Source organism: Urocitellus parryii, chromosome 1 (assembly GCF_045843805.1).
Source record: "Urocitellus parryii isolate mUroPar1 chromosome 1, mUroPar1.hap1, whole genome shotgun sequence".
Classification (NCBI taxonomy): Eukaryota; Metazoa; Chordata; class Mammalia; order Rodentia; family Sciuridae; genus Urocitellus; species Urocitellus parryii.
In genome coordinates this window covers 186147668-186168986 of record NC_135531.1, presented here as the reverse complement: position 1 = coordinate 186168986, position 21319 = coordinate 186147668, and the positions used below count along the sequence as shown (strand labels likewise).

The following is a 21319-nucleotide window of genomic DNA, read 5'->3' as shown; positions in this document are numbered from 1 at the left end:
GCTGAGAATCAAATCCAGTGCCTCACACATACGAGGCAAGTGCTCTTCCACTGAGCCACAACCCCAGCTCTACATGTCAAACTTGGTGAAGTTTTTGAACTGTGCCTGCCATCCAGTATGAGCCCAAGTTAGCGATGCTACTGTCACTACTTCTGGATGATGTAATTTCCCCACCCAGGTGACTTGGCTATGACTTACAAAGCCATGCATGGAAGGAAATGGAACTGAAAGAAACAAAAGGGTGACAATTAATGGATAAAAGTGAAGAAAGTCCCTTGAGTCATTTCTTCTGATTCACAACATCAATGACACTTTGTAGCCCCAAACATTTCAAAACCAAATGATTGCTGAGAGATTAATAGGTTCTGTATTTATTTATCTCTACAGAATATAGGTAACAATCAGTAAGAATTTGGAGAGAAGAAGGTTAAAGATTTTGCTAACAAATATTCCTGCAAAACCAGCCTTGTGGCTATCAAGTTCCACTCAGAGAGCACCTTCTGGTGGGGGGCTCTCTGCTTGGCTGTGTCTTCCCCCACCTCTATGCTAGGTTTCCATGTATCCCTTATTGTTAATAATTGGTTTACTGTGTGTCCCCCCTACAAATCTGCAAAATCTGGATGAACTCTATTTATTTTAGACCCAGCACATAACCCTGGAAGCTCTTGCCAAATTAAAATTTTATTCATTAAAACATGGTTATATTGCAACTATAAAATGCAATTTTCCTTATTTTTTAGCTTTATATCAAGGTATTAGATTCCCAGAATTTTTTTTAATATTATTTTATTCAAATAACCATTAAAGGCCTACAACATTTAATCTTTTCCCTCCTAGAACTGAAGGAGAGTCAGTGAAATGAAGTACTATTAGTTAATATTTACTGAGTGCTTGCCATGAGCCAGGCACTCTGCTAAGCATTTTGGGATGGCCTAATTCATCTGAGCCTTATTACTGCCTTGTGAGATTGTTACTTTACAGATGAGAGAACTATAATACAGGTGGCAAAACAAGTCACCCTAGTGGCAATGGGGTGGAGTAAGGTTTGATTACTGGTGATGTGTTTCTGAACCTCATTTTCAAAACCATTTCTCTAAACCTCACATTGAGACTCCTATATACCCTTTGGGGGCAGTTGAAGCTAGGATATATAATATAGATACTTGAAAATAATTGAATGAAATATTTGTGGGTGAATGAATGATACACCACACAATGCCTACAGACTATGTGGTGGTGCACTGGAGCAAACCCAAGCTACCATGAATGATCCAGTGGCCCTGGGGAGGGTGGCCCTGGGAAAGCAGTAACTCTATGATGAACTTGCATCTGACTTTCCCACACCCTAAGTGTCAGAAAGATACCTTCTCTCAGCATCAACTATTTTATTGTAACCATAAAATAGTGACCATAAAGGAGTCACGTTAGCCTTTGAATGGGTTTTATCAAGTCCGGTCCTCTGCTAGGCACCAAAAATTCAGAAATGAATGGGACAAGAGGAATCCACATTTTAATTTACAAAGATTGATAGTGGGATGTGAAAAATGCCCCAACGGAATGTTAACCAATGCTATGACAGAGGAGAAGAAGCCTTCTGACCAGAGGCACCTTTGCGATGTTCTTCCTGACCTCAACGGGAAGACCTGCTGACCATATCCTTGAGCGTGTTCTCTTAGTAAACCCTCACACGTCTCCTCTGAGGACGAAGTCCTGACCTTCATGAACATTAAAGCCCAGCTTCATTTCTGTGTCCTCATCTCCCAACCCGGGTCAGACATGAGAGTGATCTCAGGTACATTTGTGGAATAAGGAGGTTGCAAGTCTTTAATGTAGCCAATTAACCTCTCTGACCTCTCATATCCACATCTATAAAATGAGAAATATGAACTGAGAGGAAGAAATATTGTCATAGTGTTCAGACACAAGCGCTCTCTGAGGATCTGATGACTGCTGTGATTTTTGTCTTTTACACTATAGTTTTGCACAAAATCTCAGGAACTTTGTGAATGCCCTATGCCTTGAGATCTGGAGGAAAGTCATTCTGTGTTCTCCTGAGTCCTAACATTCTTGAATCTTGAGACAATTCTTCAAAGCAGAGTAGGGGGCTGATGTAAGGATCAGAGGGATGGGATTAAGTCCTGGATTCTGAGCCTTGAAGGTACATGAAAGGACTTTCTGGATTGTTGTATATACTCTCCATTTTCTTCCTCTGCATATTGGATGAGAAATTGAGCAATGATAATTATAGTACAATACAGAGATAATCATAGGTAGGATTATTTGAAAACAAAAGGAATTAATGTAAAGATTTTAGTCAAGAAACTAATCAATGTAATCACTCAACAATTCAGTGAAAATTAATTTTAGCAGTCTTAATTTTTACTATTCTCTGAGGTTATGACTATCATATATTCAAATTAACATTGAATTTAGTAATATTCTTAGTAGGATATCTCTGAAATGAAAATTTTAAATATTTCTCTCTCTCTCTACATATATATGTATATATACATGACATATACTTATGATTTTTTTTTACTCAGAAACTCAGGAAATTTATGGATTTTTTTCTACTTAATTCGCACTGTGAAGTATTATAGAGATTATTTGAATTAATATTATTAAAACCATCCAGATCATTAGAATAAAAAATGAAAAGATTAAATTTTAATCATTTAGAGAATACGTGATAATATATTAGGCCACAAATAATACTAGGATTACAATTGCACTGAAAACTAATATGTCAAAAATTAAATGCCTATTTGCTGGTTCCCAACAACCACTCTGGATATATTTTTTTTGGGGGGGGGGAATACCAGGGATTGAACTAGGGGCACTCAACCACATCCCCAGCCCTATTTTGAAATTTTTTTTTTTTTTTTTTTTTTTTTTTTTTTTTTTTTTTTTAGAGATAGGAGCTCGCTGAGGTGCTTAGTTGCTCTCTTTTGCTGAGCCTCTCTTTGAACTCACCATCCTTCTGCCTCAGCCTCCCAAGCTGCTGGAATTACAAGCATGTGCCACCATGCCAGAACTCTGGGCATTTTTATTTCATGACTCATCTCAATCCTGAAAGATGTGCCTTAGAAGAAATCATAATTGATTTCCTTCTACCACTCTCTCTATAATAGTGCCAGAGTTTGCTTTGGGAAACTACCTTCTCTTGCACTTTGGTATCAGGCTAGCTTTGCCTCAGCTGGGAGGGATTTTAGCATAAACAATCTACCATCTTTTCTTGTCTGGCCACAGTCTTTGGTGGCCAGGTTATCAGGTGAGTTGTATACTACCTAAATATTTGATTAGCTGGAAATGAAATGACTCCAGTCTTTTGCAATGTAACTCTGCTGTAAAGGACAGCTAGCCTGAAGGAAATATTAAGAATTTAGAGCACAGAGAAGATACAAATCATCCACTGATGACTTTTGTTCAGTTGCTGAATTCAAACAAATGAAGCCAGACCCATGGCCTCTGTGCTAAGCCATGTGCCCCAGAACCAGGGTTGAATTCCCATCCTTGTGTCTGTCAGTTCAGAATGAGTTTTCTGTTAATTGTGGCCAAACACATCCAGTTGGTATCTGAGTGTTGCCAATGCCATGGTACATTAATAAATACTTAACAGGTGAAGAAATATCCAAAGTGGCTCATGAATTGACTTGGACAGGCAGAAATCTGAATCTATATTGGGCTCTATAATTCAAGTTCTTTTTATTACATTATACCTACTCTTAAAAGTGATTTCCTATACTCCTTCTCATCTAATCCAAATACCTAGTTCTATATGCACACCATTGTGGGATAATTGTCAAATGGCAATTTTTCCCACAATCCTGTTTGAAACACATTCTCTAAAACTTGAGAACATAGTGAAGTATCTTCCTTTTCACAGACTACAGGCTAATCCCAAGGTGACAGAATTCAAATGCCTTAGTTGGAAGTAACTTAGAGGAAATGGATTGGAAATTTGACGGAAACCTGCTGTTTCCTGTCTATCAATTTGGATATATCAACGTTGGAAGCTGCTATTCAGATGGTTATAAAGGAATACTCCTTGGGGATGGAAGCAGAATCTATTTGGAACCTCTGCATTTGGTAAAAAGACTTTTCCTTTCCAAGCAGCTAGAGTGCATGGGTTCCTTGCTATGAACTCTTTAGGGTAAAAAAATCCCATCTGCCTAAAATCCATAATGTGAGTGAAGCTGCAAATAAAAAATGCAAGATGCCCTCACAATTTGAGCATTTTCTCTTATAAACAATAATAGTGATAAAGATAATAACACATTTTGGAAACATGAAACCTTGCACTTTAGTTTTATTATATTAAATCTTGTTTTAGAAATCTAAATTCACCAATCTCGTGATAAAATATGCACCAAATAATTACATAAATTGTTTTTTTTGGTAAATTTTTGTATTAAAAACATCTTTGTACAATTCAAAGGGCAAAAAACAGCACCACAAAGTACAAATTAGACATTGATATGTAATTAATGCTAAATTATAACTCATTATCCTCCAATAGTATACCATGACTTTGCTGTGGCTTTAATGAATCAAAAGGCCGTGGGGCCTAATTTTTATTACATTTACAGTGAGCTTATTGCTTCCATATTATGCAACATTTTCAAAGCATGGCCAAGTTAGTATGAGGAATTTCATTTTACACCATAGCCACAAAAGCTTCCTCCCATTAGTAGACTAAATCCTTAGAGGAAAAGGTGAAACTCCCAATTAAGAGGCTCTCTTGCTTTGTATGTATTGTCCTGTAGCTGAAAAGAAAACACTCAGCTGTTCCTTGATTTGCTGGAGATTTATACAAATATCTCTGCCATCTCTACCAGGTAATGCTTCTGTCTCCTTTTCCAGATCTCTCAAATCCCCAGTGTCTGTTTCTGAAGTGTTGCTTTGTTTTTTCAAGATATTTCATGCAGTCACATCATTGTTGTGATATGGTCAGTTGCTTCACTCAAACTATACACAGAGGGATGGGGCACTCAGTGACTCATCACTCTCATGTGCATAACAAGGGCAAGGCAGGGATGTAGCCCACACCCTGTTTGTGAGCAATAAAAGTGTGCATTGGGTGCAGAAAACCTAAAGGAATGGCATAAACAATTAAAATGTGTCTGGTTCTTTCTGGTTTTTTGTTTTGTTTTGTTTTGTTTATTGGTACTGGGGAGTGAATCTAGGGACCCTTAACCACTGAGCCACATGCTCAGCCCTTTTGTGTATTTTATTTAGAGACATGGTCTCACTGAGTTACTTAGAACCTCACTAAGTTGCTGAGTCTTGATTCCTGGCTCAGTCTCCCAAGCCAGTGGGATTACAGGCATGCACTACCATGCTTGGCTTTATTTTCATTATTGAACAGTAATTCTAAGCAATGTCAATGATAAAACATTCCTCCACCAAAATAGTCTTTTGCTCATCTACCTTTCGACAGATGCTAAAGTCACTGTAAAATTTTAATAATGTATATATCAACTTCATTTTATTACTATATTTTATTACTTGCCACTTAATATATGTTATAGTCTGGGGCAAAGTCAATACAGACAACTATTTAAAGTGTATTTAAATACTGCTGGCTTCTGAACATGCAGACTCACACACATGTTTATTTTCAAGAGTAAGAACTCAACTTCTGCCGTTTTATCTATACACTTTCTGTGCCATCATTGTTTAGCTTGAATCTACTATTAAATGCAAAATGTTCAGTACCACAAGGGTTGTACCCTAAGAGAACTCAAGAAATTATAAAGCATTGGAAATTTTATTTTCACTTAAAAAAGGAAAAACGTATTATTAATTTTCTGGTAAAAGCATTTTGGTGAAATAATAATGATATTTGGTTTCAGAGCTATTTGGAATTTCGTAGAGCTGATCCTAAAACAATACAGATACAGTACCATAATTTCTGGAATTTATTGTAAAATAGAACTTTTATTAACCTTTAGCAAACATTTGCACATCTGTGGCTTTATGTGGAAAACCAATCTAATTTAAAATTAATAAAGAAATATTCTTTGTTCAACATAGAACACAGATGGACAAATATGACTAACACTCTCTTTTTAACACAAACATGTATACAAAATAAATTTTGATGAAGTCATCAACAAATTTGTAGAAAGAAAGATTTAGAAACAGAAATGTTAATGTCTTCATTACTGGTAGAGATCAAAAGATTGGTACTTCCCATTTTTAAAGAAATAAATTATTTGCCATTGTATTTCATGTACTGAAATATATTTTAGTAGTATCATTATATATAAACTGCTCAATAGTAGAAGATTTTACTATTTGTATTTCTATTAATTTTCAAATCATGTGATGATTATTGCTGAATAAAATCTGTATATGGGGATGGCTCTCTATAGGAAGATGGACATCCTGGCATCTCATTCTGTAGATATACCCCTGTTCATGAGGAAAAGATGGGGAAACTGAGAATTCTGATTGGCTAGTAACACTATCTTAGTGGGAGGAGAGAAGACAGGAAATCACTTTTGAAGCACCAGTGCAACACAAAGAGTTTACCTCAAATGTCAACAAAACGTATAATTATGATAATGATCTCTACTTTCCATAAAAGGTATAGTCCTTTGGTATAAAATCTCAAAGTCATGGGTAAAAAAAAAAAAAAAATAACCATGGCTCAGATAATGGAACCCACAATAGGTATCATCAAGAATTTCTGGAATGTATATATTTTGATGACAGAATGACTCATAAATGCTGATAGGACATAGTTAGATCATAAAGAATTCAGAGGAAGTGGAAATTATCACTGCTAATTTTACCCTTGTCCAGAAAGATTAACTTGATGATAAAACACCACTGTGCTGTGGTTGGTGTCAAAGTCAAGGCTAACACTTATCCTGAAGATCAATGATAGTAAATTCGTAGATGAGGGCACTTACAGCTCATTTCAAGTCGGATGAAGTCTTTAATGCCAAGGTTTTCAAGGAAAACTCCAGATAAAGCGGTGGTTTTAAAAAAGAAGGAAATATCAGCACTGAATTCCGCATGGAAGGTAGGAAAGTGGAGATAAGAGGCTTCAGTATAAAATGAAACAGCATTCCAGAAGTGTCCTGCAAATGAGAACATCCTTAAGCATGGTTCATTGTTTTCTATGCAGGATGGAAAACACTGGGCATGTGGATAATTTTCAGGACTAGGGGAGACTGCAGGGAAAAGGGATAAGCGAGTTAAAACATCTTGTGCTCATGTAATGCAGAGAGAAAGCTTTTTTCGATTTAGTACTCACGGTCGCCATAGCAACGCAAGGGACCAATTCTCCAAGCAGCTTCTGAGTTTGATCTGTTGGTATCAGTGATAACTATCTGAGTGACAGGCAAGTGGTCTTTGAAGGAAAGAAAGCCAGTATCATTTGTCCTGCAAAATATAAATTGAAAAAAAAAAAAAAAGAGGACAAAATGTGAATAATCTCAGGACTCTATGTCAAGACCCCTCTTTTCAAAAGTAACCTGATTTGATTGCAGGAGGCACGGGTGCATGAGTATAGCAGACGGTCTTTCATCTCAGGAGTGTATATGGAAGGCTGGAATGCCAATTACAAAACCCATGGCCGGCTTCCAAACACCACTGGATTTTACATCTTCCCTAAATGTGGTTGCAAAAACACTGATAGTTTACAAAAGATTTCTGCTACTCCTTGTGACTAAGAGCACCCCACCTGCCCAAAACAGTGCTAATGTAATATTAAACCTCACCTCATTTCCTCATAAAAAAAATCAGCTATCTTAGCAACTAACTTGAAATAGACATCACAAATCCCTCTCAAAATCACTCCAAGGACTTGTTTCAGTCACCTGCCAACAGGTTTTAATCAGCTTTAGATGTTTCTTATCACTTTTTAATTCATGTAAATATAAATCTTTATAGTTACTGGTTGCTTTTCATTTTGTTCTTCCTTTTAAAGATCTTAAAAGTTAATGACTCTGACTTTGTTGGAGTTAATTATGCAAATAAGAAATTGACTAGTTACCTTTTGATAAGAGAGTTTATTAAAAAAAAATAGGGAAAAAACATTATTCCCCCCCACACACTTTGTAGGTAAAAATCAGAAGTAAAAAAACTGGCATTGAAAGTATAAATATTGTGAGCCAGAAATTGACTAGGGATGGGTATATTTATACCACAGAAATGCCTGTTCAGTGAATGCCATTAACTTCATGTACAAATGGAGAAACTGAGGCCATCACAGTTTCTAGTGTGCCTAAATTCACATTGCAGAAGGGACAGGAACCAAGTCGCATTCTTGAAGTGCCCCAGCATCTGTCACATGTCTTTAAGGACAAAGCTTTATAAGTACACACATTTGCTCTGGAATTCCAGGTCTCAGTTCCTAGCTGTGTCAGTTTGAGCAAATAAATTCCTTTCCGAAATCCTTACTCTACTCTGTTTCTAAATGGAGATACATCTGCAATAACCGCATTTAAAGGATTAAGTGAGATTATATAGTCACTGAGCATAGTGCCTGCTCTATGTTGAATATTCCAAAATCTAAGTGGTGACACTTACTTTAGTTCTCTCATTTGTCCCTGAACCACTATGTGGCCTCAGGCAAGTCAATTTTTTTTTTTTAATGTATCTAGCTGTGACTCTGTATTGGAGATTTCTTGCTACATAGTACATGTGGAAAATTGAATTTTAAGATTCAGGTTCAAACTCACAAGATTCTAAGAAAACACATATTAATTTATTTTGGTTATAAATAAATCAAATATTCACTTGCATACTTTTCCCTCCAGTACTATTAACCAAAAATGCTAAGAAACATATTATAGAATACCTATAATTTGAGTACCATATTTGGAGGACATTAAAATGATCTAATTTTAGGTTTAGAATTTAATTTAGATCATTAAATTGATCTAGAATTAGGCTTTATTTTCAGTTTGAAAGCACATCTATGAAAGTTATGTAGACACAGAATAAACTTGTCTTTTACATTCCAATATATTTTCAAATAGATTTTAAAACAAATTTCAAATAGACAAAGTAGAATGAGTATCAAGCCCAGATTCTTTCCTGAAGAAACTTGGTGATTTTATATAGTATTTTATTTCTCTCCATTTTTACTTTCAAGGTAAAAATCGTTGATTCTGAAGTCTGTCCATCAATGCTAACTTCTACCTCCTTTACACACTATGGCATCTTGTCTGCATCAATTTGATGTTCTTGTGTCAAAGTGCTGGCCTACACAAATAGACCTATAAGAATGAAAATCTCTTCCAAAAAAAAAAGAAAAAAATCACATTTAGTTTGATGATGCAAGACACATTACCAAGCGCACTATTTGTTGTTGTTGTTCTAAAAACTTAAACTGAAAGAAAAAGTAGGTTGCTTTCCAAAAGTTGTTTAAAGTAGCAGAAACAGATACAAACTCAAATGCCTAGAGGGGCCAGGCAGGTAATAAAAAGAAGTGAAGCCAGTTTTATGTTAGTAATAAATGGAACCTGATACACAGCTTCATTGTCATGGAGTGGGTGAGAAGAGTGCCTGGTAGAAACTAGATGTCTCTCTTAAAGTGGGGAAGCAAGTTCCATTAGCAACAAGTAATAATGCAGATCAAGAATGCAAGACCAATGGCCTAGCCTGGAATCTTAATACGATATGTTTCCATTGCAAATCTTGGCAAAGTGCTTAAAATTCTTTAAAAAAAAATAAAAATATGTTGGGAACCAACTCTGAGTGGGCCAATAAACTACATGTAAGGGTTTTGTTCAGCCTATAGGGAAGTAAACTATCAAGGGGAACTTACAAATTTATTCATGCCCTTAGGGATGCATTGAGAATAAAATTAGATCAAATTTAATTTATGAGTAGCAAGTATAACTTCACCATTTTGAAACTATGGATAGAATGTTTGGGGTGATATTGATAGTGGTCGTGGTGGTGGTGGTAGATTGAATAATAAAATGATACAAATTATGGTGATACCACTTGATAGGTAGGAAGACTTAAGGTGTAGAATTTTTTTTTCCACATTAAAGCTAACATTTCGTAAATACTGACTTCCTCTGAAATGATCTATGAGATCTTTGTTATATAACTGCAGTTTTGAGGTGACTGTCATAGTGGGAAAGCATTTTCATTAGAAACAAATTAGCAGGAGCTGGAACTAGGTGGCTCAGTACACTAGTTGTATGACAAATGAGATCACTCTGGACCTGTTGCCTTACCTTCTGAATGGCTATAATACTATTAATGGAAATTTTGCTGTAAAATCAAAGTTAATAATTTATAAAACAGCTAACATGCTGAGAAGCAGAGAGACTTGATAAATAGTTAATGAAATTATCAGTGATATTTGAAATAAAAATGCTAAATGAAGGGAATCTCGTTGTTGGAAGGAATGGGCAGGCTAGCCAAAGGGTCCAACTCATAAGAGCATGCGGATCAAAAGAAAACTCAAATTCTCACTCAAGAGCTGGGCTGAGGCACAAAATCTGTCAATGTGATTGCTCCTTAGCTTAGTTATCTGAATCTGGAGATTTCACTAAATTTAGAAAAGCAGAGCTGAGGTGGGAGCTGCTAATTTACTAGTGTAACCTTGGTGCAAAGTGTGGTGAAATGCCACATGCTAAATGTTATTTCCATCAACCAATTTTGGTTAACTGTTGCTCTGGAACCTTCTTTTAGTACAGTCATTTGAGCGACTGAATCCATTAAGAGGGATAATGTGTTTTCCCCTTTTTATATCCTTTCCTATTTCAATCACTCTAAAGTAACAAATAAAACATTATGCATACGGCAGGCAGACTTAGAAAATTATAGGATGAACTCAAGACCTCAGCAACTTTTGAAGTCCTTGTGTGAACTTGAGTGGATTAATATCAATAGATTCTACATAACCTTCCTTAGAGTGGGATGCACGATGCTGTTCCCTGTGGTTGCAAAGTGGAAATGACCAGTAGGATGGCCACAAGCAACTCTGCAAATCTGAAGTTCTATATTGATGTTTGCCAATGACTCTATCATAGCTTTGTTTAGAAGGCATTAGTTGCATTTTGACTTCCTTCTTCAGACTTCCCAGGAAAACGACCCAGGGAATTAGTTGATAAGAATCTCAATATAGGCTGAAGGGTCACTTGTCTGCTAACAAAAACAAATGCAAACGTTGACAATGTCTACACATGGATAACACCCATCCCACTGTGCTTCCTGGACTATTCTTTTTTTCAGTCCTGAGCACAATAAACATAAAGAAAATATTACTTGCATACACATTTAAAAAATTCTGAAACTGTTTTATTTTCTATAAATACTCTAGAAACCTGAAAGCCTAGGGCTCTTCACAATTAGATGTAAGAAAACAAAGTCAGGTCTTGGCCTAAGAAATCACAGTCAATGTTTACTCAATATCACTTTCCTGTAAAGAGATAAAAATGGCCCTCAAGACTTTACAGGTATGAAACTGATTTAAAAATAGTGTCACTGATGAAAAATCGTGGAGGCATCATTTGCTGAACATACTCTGGATTCACAGATTTGAAAGGAACAACCAGTAGTGCCATAAATATATGCCTTTCTAGACTCATCAGTCCTAGTCAGGAAGCAAGCAGATTAAAAGTCAAAACCATTGGATTGTGGAGCACACACACTTGTGATTCAACATCACTTAGATGCAAATGACTCCATACCCATCTCACTCATTCCCTGGAATAAATCAGTTCTTTTCTTCAACTCTAAAAATTTTGCCATACTCAAATTCAGTTCCTCCTCAAAAATGTTCCCAAATGTTCTGCATCCTGTCTTCCTTCTCTGCCCTAAATTCCTTCTTATATATTTAATTTTTACATATATATATATTATTATATACAATGATGTTTGTTAACAAATTGACTTGTGTGTATTGTGGGAAGCCATTCTCGCATGTGATTGGGCACCTCCCGGATTGGGTGTGAGGCGTTCTGGCCAAACTGTGTCAGAGCTATCCCCACCTTCTCCAGGTGCGAGAGCCTGTCCGTGTGGGGGTGTGACTGACCACTGACCCTGAGGCCAATCACTGACCCTGACCTTGGAATGCTGCCCCCCTTGACCTTCTTTGGATGGAATTTTCCCCTGAATTTCTTGTTCCCCAATAAAAGACCACTCCCTGGCGTGCTCTCTCTCTCTCTCTCTCTCTCTCTCTCTCCTGCTAGCCCTGAGTAAGCCTTGCTGCCCCACCGGATGGTTCGAGGTGAGAGCCAGAGAGGTGAGAGCCGTCTCGGACCTGGTCATAGAAAAAGGTAATCGAGTCTGTGTGTTTTATTTTGATCTCACTAGTTAACTTCTATGCCACAAACCTCTTTAATGAAACCAGTGTGCTGGTCGCCTGGTGGAGTGCATATAATTATTTTTCCCATTGGAAATGGGTAGATATTATATATAAAGTAAGCTCAACTATATGCAAGGATGCCTAAATTATTAGAGCATCTGTTCCCAAAGTGACTTGCTTCCTTGGCTTTCTTATGGTTTTAGGGGTTCAACCCTGGATAATCCTGCATTTTGAGTCCCATCTTCTCCTGTTTTCTCAGTTCAATTTCTCCTTTAATAGCTCTCTATCCTTATATTTCCCACCTTCAATTTCTCCCTTTTACCCATCTCTTTCTGTTCATATGCTTTGGCTTCCTTAAATCTACCTCTCAATCCAGTTACTTCTCTTTCTCCTTTTCTCTTCAGGGTCCAACCATTTTTTATATAAGTATCTGCATTCTCTCCTTTATCGCTCTAATTTTTTAAAAATATTTTGTTTTAGTTGTAGTTGAACACAATATCTTTATTTTATTTTTATGTGGTGCTGAGGATCGAACCCAGAACCCCACATGTGCCAGGCAAGAGTTCGACCTCTGAGTCACAACCCAGGCCCCTATTTTTTTTTTTTTTGAAGATTTTTCTTTTAGTTGTAGTTGGACACAATAGACTTATTTTATTTATTTATTTTTTTATGTGGTGCTGAGGATCGAACACAGTGCCTTGAACATTGCTTTGTGAGTGCTCTACCACTAAGCCACAATCCCAGCCCCCTTTATCTCTTTTTATCCCTAATCTCTCTTCCTCCTCAACCTAAATAATTATCCTTTCCTCTTTTTAACCAATGAAATGTCTCCCTTTAAATTGCTAATGATCATGCAACATATCAGCCTCTCTCCCCTTCACCTTGTTGTATTATTTTACATTATTGCCTTCATACTTGGTACACACACACACAGACACACACACACAATTTTTTTTTTTTTTTGGTGGTGCCATATTGAACCCAGGGACTCATGCATAATAAGCAAGCGCTCTACCACTGAGCTACTCCCAGTCCTGAACTTTAAAATATTTAGCAAAGTAAATAATAAGATACCATTTGAGATCATTTTGCCTTTTTTAGAGAGGAGTTCTTTCTGAAGAAAATCATCTAAAAGTTGGAGTCATTACTAGATAAAGTTTAGCACTGCTATTCTTGGAACATAAAGATGGCTTGGGGGTTCAGTTGCAGACCTCATATCTCTGAATTGAGTGTGAGGGTTGCCACTCCATTTCCCTGGCCATTGGATATAAAGTTTTATCCATGATCTCACTTAATTGTGAGGAAAAATCCTGTGATGAATTTTATAATAATTATCTTGTTGTGCAGGAGAGAAAACTGAGATTCAGAGGGGTGACAAAATTCAACATCATTTGCAAATGGAGTAGCCATTTGGAGTGAGCCAAGATTTGTACACCAATAAGTACCATGTTATTCTGTGCCTTCACTGTCCCCTGGGTATATTTACATTTAGTCTCTGCCTTGTTTAGACAGTGCTGAAAGTACAACACCAGGACCCGAGTCCTTGAGCTGTCCTTGGTGGGTTTTGGGCTGACCATCTCCATTCTGTTCACACAGGCTTTCTCCACATGAGATACAAGTCAATTGATTAGGTTTCAGTTTACTAATTTGCAATCATTTTCCAGCCCTGCACTCCCTGAGATTACACCTGGGTCACCTTGGCAAGAATTCTGCGAGTCCACAAACTCTTCAGTTACACATTTACAAGCAATCTTTTGGCTTATTTCCACGCAAGGCAGACCCATCTATTACATGCTGATTTTTACCAAGAAACTTTCAGAAAGAATTCCCATTTTGCCAAGAAAGTTCCTCGGTATTATTTCTTTACCCCAAATTTGATGAGTGAATGAAGTTTGTGAAGGTATACTATTGCTTCCTTTATGTTATTTATCTTATTGCATGCATGTATATGTACATGTTTTAGAGAGTAATTTAAAATCTAGAACTCAATAATTCCACTTATAGCTTATTTATAATACTCTGAAAATCAAGAAAATAATAACAAATGTGATGACATACATTTTTTTTTTTTCAGAACTGACTGCATGCCATGTCTGCTAGATACACAAATTATTACTAATTCAGCCAAGACTCTCTAGAGGATAGTTATCCCCCGCCTCTCTATTTTTTTTCTTTTTTAATAAAATAAGAACCTGAAGCTAAGAAAGGCTAAATCATTTAGGTTCTACAATTAATAAGCACCAAATCTGGAATTTGATTGTCCAAGTACAACTTACAGGTTTATTTTAATTTTGTATCAAGAAAGTGACAGGCTACCAAGAAAAAGAGAAAGAAAATAAAAATGGGGAGGTGTTAAGATTGTGTTTGTATAAATGCACTATATGTATTAGCTCATGATATTTTCAAAAAAGAAAATAGTTTTTTCTTGCACATGATGAAGACTTTATATTTAAAAAAAAACATGCAGAGACAATGGGATTTATTTGTCATTACCTAACTGCATTACCACAGGTTATGAAAGCAGCACTAGGCAGAAATGAAAAAGGCAGAGAGAAGGTACCAAGGAGGAACAGATTCAGCAATAGCCTCTGCAGTGAACTGTCCCTTTAGAGCTGTTCCCTGGAGCCACACTTGACCAAGGAGTCCAGCAAGTTTTCAGAGCAAGGTTGTTAGAAACATCTCCCCCCACCCCACCACCACTACCTGTTTGGCTGTGTTCTGACTCTACAGAGTTCTGAATATCTCCATGGTAACTACCTCCACAGGTAAGGGGCTATTTCCCTCCACTGGGCCAGAGCAGCCCACTGGGTACTGATTCACCTGCAGTCTATATGAAGACCAAAGTTCCTTCAGCAGTTTGGTCCAACCTATCAAAGTCAATAAGTACATTATCTGATAATTCTATGGTGGGATACTCCTCAATAATAATAATGTGAAAAGTAGAAACAGAGCATAAATCATTTTTTTTTATTCTAAACTTGTTTGGAATAGGAAAAAATCAGTCACAAATCCAATGTTGTTCATCACAAAGACATGGAAAAATAAGTAAAAATAAGTAATTAAATAACCATACCATTAAAATGGACATGGTACATTCATTTTCATGCTTATTTAATAAAACCAAGAAAAAGATCTCCAATATTTGGGGTGGGGGATTGGAAAAAAACAATCTGCAGAATAATATATAATTTTATCTTAATTAAAATATTGAACTAATGATAGACCTGTTTTAATTGCTCCCTAATAACTGAACAAACATATTTAAAAACCTGCTACAAGTATAGAAAAAATTTATATATATAAATATCTTATACATCCAAGTATTTTCTGTAAGATCAAGATTCTGCACATGGGGAAGAAATGAGGACTCAAAGTGGTAGGGAGCTTCTACATTTTATTCAAATATGCCTGAAAAACCTTGAATATTTTATAATAAGATTATATTTCTTTGATGATAAAAACTCCTAACATTGAGAAAATCAGAAAAATAAATCCCTGTATACATTATTTAAATTGTGGTAGAGCAGAACTGACAACTATAATCAAACTTGCAGAACAGACAAAAGAGGCAAGCAATTCATCTGATTCTAATCCTGATTTGAGTAAGAGTTACTATTAGCCAGGTGATGCCATAAACTTGGTGATAAATAGGTAAATTAAAATGGAAGCCAAGACCTTATTATATTGAAGTATATATTATAATATTTTTGTATAAAATAATAGTCCAAAATCAAAATGTTGTATAAAATATTCTAGATAAATGTGAAACTCATTGTCAATATTGACTCAGTGTTCTAATTATGTACCTTTCCAATTGTTCAAATATGAGACTTCACAGACAATCTGGCCTTTTAGAGATTGAAAGGTAAAAGATGCAAAGAAACCTCAGTTTACATCTTTCTTACAAGTAATAAAAAGGACTATTCCATACTTATATATTGTTTTCCAGAATACCTGAATCATAAGCTGCTCATATTGGATATTTTCTCCTTATAGATGATGAGATGGTATCATCATAAAATAACAACAACAACAACAACAACAACAAAATTATCTCCTAAGTACTAATCTTGGCAAAATAGATTATTTTATTCCATCTAGAGTTCTACAAAAGAATGAGGTGATATAAGGATTTTGACTTTTCAAACTCTGATTATTAGTTATTCATTTCTTTATATTTTCCTTCTTCTCTTGAGTGTTCAAAGCCCTTTCTACTCTCTCTATTCCTATACACTCTGAAACATTCTTCTTTGTAAACTCTGAAGCCTAATCATGGGGACACCGGTATAAACAAGGTACTATCAAGTACCCCAGAATGTGTACTCTGAGGAAAATGCTAAAGTCTAAACTAGCAGGTAGAAACTAACAAGTAGAGGGTAGATTTAGCATAGACGAGAAGAAGGGGGGAAAGGAAGGTACCCCACCACCCATCCATTCACTCACTCATTCATTCAGCAGTTAATTCATGATCAACCCACCATTTGCCATGCACACTTATCTCCAATACAAGGACGAAGAGCCTTGATCGAATTGCTAGACTTAAGTGGACTTAAGTGAGTAAGGGACTGGGTGAGTAACAACTCAGATAATCCTTTCATAATTCCTACCTACTTGGGAGAAAAGCACTTCCAAAGCTCAGTAAAAAGTAGAATGACTCACAAACAAAGTCACAAATAATAAAAGTCAACCAGTAGAGATTTGACAATATTATTATTATATTTTTAAATAAAGGATAGAACCTTAGTATGCCCTGCGGTGATGTTTTCTTTCCTTTCAGGATTCAGGATCAGAGCCCTGTCTCAGGATGCAACCGGGTAGGAGGTACCCTAACTGCATCCAGCCTAGGGATCTCAGACCTGGAAGTTTTGAAGAAATCAAAGGTTTGAGAGATCAAAGAACAGCCTAGGCCAGGAAATAGCAAAATCCTAACCCCCATGGGTATATCCAGGGTCATATCATTTAATCCCATGAGAAGAAAATGAAGGGCACTTATGAAGGGCAAAGTCTGGGACTAGAAATAGACATGGACTTTCAAAGAGAAAGGCCATTTGAAAGTAAAGGTTATAAACAGGTATCTTTTGCAGGAGGATGAACACTTCTAAGTACTTTGTAAAAATTAAATCATTTTAATTGACAAAAATGTGTATATTCATAGTGTATAATACAGTGTTTGAATATATGCATAAATTGTGGAATGACTAAATCAAGTTAATTAACATACCACACTAGAAAACAACCTAAGTGTCCATCAATGGGAAAATGGGCAGAGAAAATGTGTGCCATGTATACCGTGGAAAAATAAAACATTCCTGCCATTCATGATTTGGAGTTCGTAATGTTAAATGAAATAACCCTGGCACCAAAAGATAAATAACTACTTTTGATAGTGAAAGATAATTAATCTCTAGCAAAAACATTTGTCAAACTTGGTAAACCTTGCTTGTGAGACTGTGAAAGATAAGTAATGGTTAACAGTAAAGTAAACATCAGTGAATTCTAAAATGGTCATGACTGACCTACTAAAAGAAAAAGATGTGAAAATATGTCCAACAGAAGCCATTCACCCATCTTTCATTCATGGCTTCAGAAACGTTCATTAAATAATCGCTCTGTGGCAGAGAAGTAGAATCAAGGGCTACACAGAAGGCAAAAGCTCCAGGATTCCATACACTGAAGAAAACAAACAAACAAACAAAAAAAGGACCCCTAAAAATATTCTGTTCTTTAAGAAAAAGACCAGTAGGTTTCCTTTCTTGTCTTATCAGATGAATAGAATTTAAACCCTATATCATTTTTTCTTCCTAGTTTGTATCATATCACTCTGTACAAGGATACACTAAGGGCAAAAGGCACAGAATAGAGTTTTTTCAAAAATCAGATAAAAACTTTTACACTTTCTTGTACAACAAATGAAAGAATGCTCTGCTGCAAAGCAAGAGAGCTTTTCTGTCTTTCAACCTGGAGAAATGGATGAAAAAGCTCCTGATCAGGCTGTAGGTCACCATCACCAAGGAGCCGCTCCACTGTACACCTCCCACCTGCCGTCCCCAGTGCTGTCTACCCCTGCTTTTCATCCTCCACCTGGAAGATTATTTCACCTCCCACACAGCCCAGCTCTGCTCTGTGCTATCTCCAGGGCTGCAGGCTGAGGATGTCACTGGGATTTTCTTTCCTAACCTCAGTGTGGTTCCTCAGTCTGAAGTACTTGCTTCAGCAAACTCATAGTTGGAAAGATTCCTATCAATTGGATAATTAAATAAAGAAAAGTTCTCTTGCAAACAGTCATTAGCTGTGAAACTGTTATATATTATAAGTTTCTTCATTCCTTTCTCTTTTTCCTTCCTATTTCGTTTTTAGGCTGAGATAGAAACACTTAAGAGATCAGTTCCATGGTAAAATCAGCCCTCATAGCCACAGATTTGGCAACCACAGATCCAACCCACTACAGATTGAAAAGACGTTTCAATTCTAATTGTGTCTACTGAACAAGAACAGTCTTTTAAAATTTTGTCAGTATTTCCTAAGCAACACAGAACAACTATTAACATAGCATCTATATTGTATTAGGCACTGTAAGTAATGTAGTGATGACTTAAATTACAGGGAAGGATGTGTGTAGGTTCTATACAAAGTACTACTTCACTTTACACAAGTGACTTGAGCATCTGTGGATTTTGCTATAGGGGTGAATCTTGAAAACAAAAATCAGGAGATATCGAGGGACAACTGTACACATGATTTACTTATCTAACTGGGGCTTCCTTTTACCCAAAAGAAATATACTACTTCTTTAAGCAGCAAATATATTCCTAGAAATATCCATTGGGCAACTCTTTTTCTGTCCACAGGCACTCCATCTGACTGACATCTCTCACTTTCACCCAATCCTAGAGAACACATCAATTTTCCTTAATTAATTAGTTCTCATTGGAACATATGATGGTAAGTTATACAATTACAGAGGCTTATTGAAACAGTTCAAAGAATTCTCAATCACCAGAGGCTTGGAAGTCGCCCCAGGTGCCATGAGCTATCTGACATGGCAAGAAGAAGCATGCTGCAGTGATGTGATTTGAAAGATCCTGGGAGAATTCTCTCAGCATCTTCGCCGACTAGCCATGATTGAAATCCCAATGTTAGCAGTTTCTTTCCTATAGTCCATAGGAGAATCCTTGAATTCAGCTGAAATATCAATTTTTTGTTCTCTTACTCAAATGACCTTAACCATGCCACTAATCATCCCTGAGCCTCAGTTTCCTTTTCTGGGTAAAGGAGATGATAATAAAACCAACCTCAAGGGATATTGAAATGTAAATATCAGAAACAGTACATCAAATACTAAGAACACTTCAGCATGTAATAGCATTTTTAAGGGACAATATTATTTAGGAGTTGTAATATATTAAACTGCTCTCTAGAAGGTGCTACACTAGCCCAAGTCTGCCCGAGTCTGTTCTGATTAACTTTCTCCAAGATCAGAAACTCCGAGGGAATTTTACAAGGCAAAGCCATTTGTGGTTTATTAGATGCCCTCGGAACACCAGCAATGCTAAAAAGAACATGCTATCTGAAATAAAAATCCAAATTTTATGTGGAAAAGCATCTTGACCGTAATTTGGTCAAGAATAATGTTGGATGAATGTTGAACCTAATTAATCATTTCACCACAGTATCAGCTTTTGTACTTTTCCTTTTTGCAATAAATAATGGAATCGGATACATAAAAAAATGAATGCATTTACACAAGGTTCTACCAGGTGCTGTGTCTGAATGCATATTGCATGTCCTCAATCCCTATGCTGACAGAGCTAGCTCATTGATATTTCCCACAGAAGGAGCTTGCTTCATGATCTGGATTCAACCTTCTTTCCTAGCTTCATCCCATGTAGATGCTTCATCCCCTGTAGATTCTCCATATGAAACTATGCAACAACTATATCAATGAGCCCACGTTTTGGGGAAATAGTGGTTTTCATACTTTTTTCACATTACTCTGTCTCAGCACACAGAGGTTCCTCCTTCCTGTATAACACTAACTTGCATATTCTTCTAGATGGCTGGCACAGAAGGGAGACTTCGTAAATAAGCAAAAAAAAAAAAAAAAAAAAAAATACCACATGGCATAAAACATACAGTTGCTCATATAAAAAGTTATTCCCCAAAATCATGTATCCTTAGACAATGGATAAAACCTAAAAGAGTTGAGTTGGAATCTCAGCCTTTGTGTTTTCATGAGAATGATGAAATGCACTTGGTCTTTTCCCACCTAGACTTGGCCACCACAGGTTCCACAGGAACCCCTGTGGATAAGGCACACAATGTTCTGAAGGGAAAGTTAGTTCTCCTCTCCTGATTCTTGGAAAGTTGGCTGGTTAACAAGACCCATATCTCATAATGACTTCTGATAATCTAGTAGAGGTTGCTGGACCCAGAAGGAGGAACAGGGTGGGATTTTTGCATGCCTCTAAAGGAAGTAGAAAGGGTGGTGAGATGTGCAATAATCTCTAAGGTGCTAAAGATGTGCTGGCCCAAGAGATTGAGGAAATCATGTCCCTCTGAGCACAGTCTAGATGATGAAGACAAAGCAACACATGAGGGAGTTCAGAGGTTCATGAACTAATGAGCAGATCAGAGGAGGGACAGACTGGAATCTTAGTAGAAGTCATGAAAGTAGAATGTTCCAGAGAAGTGAGTATAGAGTAACAACCATATTAAGTGAATGATACCATTGTCCCCACTGCCCTTCAATGTGCAGTAAATTAAGCACTGGCCTGTTGTTCCCTAAAAGGGGAGTTTCTCAACAGTGCGCAGTAGGAAAACCCATCAAAGGAGAAACACTTCCCTTTATCAATGACTTTCATCTTGCATCCTACCTCTTACATCAACTTCTCTAATTATACACCAGGAAGTGAAGGTGTTTCCATTGAAGCCTATAAATCTATAGATAATATCTAATATCATGCACAGTGAAGCTGAACTTATGAATCAAAGAGATGACTGAATCCAAGCTGCTGGGAATGGAGAACTTGAATA

General features: G+C 36.6%; 1 protein-coding gene across 3 annotated transcripts in view; it reads right to left on the bottom strand.

Moving 5' to 3' along the window:
- Cntnap5 (contactin associated protein family member 5) overlaps window positions 1–21319 on the bottom strand; it is a 771818-nt gene that overhangs the window by 134744 nt on the left and 615755 nt on the right. For all 3 annotated transcript variants that reach the window (XM_077798231.1, XM_026402894.2, XM_026402896.2), the window contains exons 15-16: window positions 7268–7395; window positions 6921–7091 (exon numbers count right to left, since the gene is read on the bottom strand). In XM_077798231.1, coding sequence (XP_077654357.1) covers window positions 6921–7091; window positions 7268–7395 — 299 coding nt within the window. The remainder of the gene's footprint in view (window positions 1–6920; window positions 7092–7267; window positions 7396–21319) is intronic.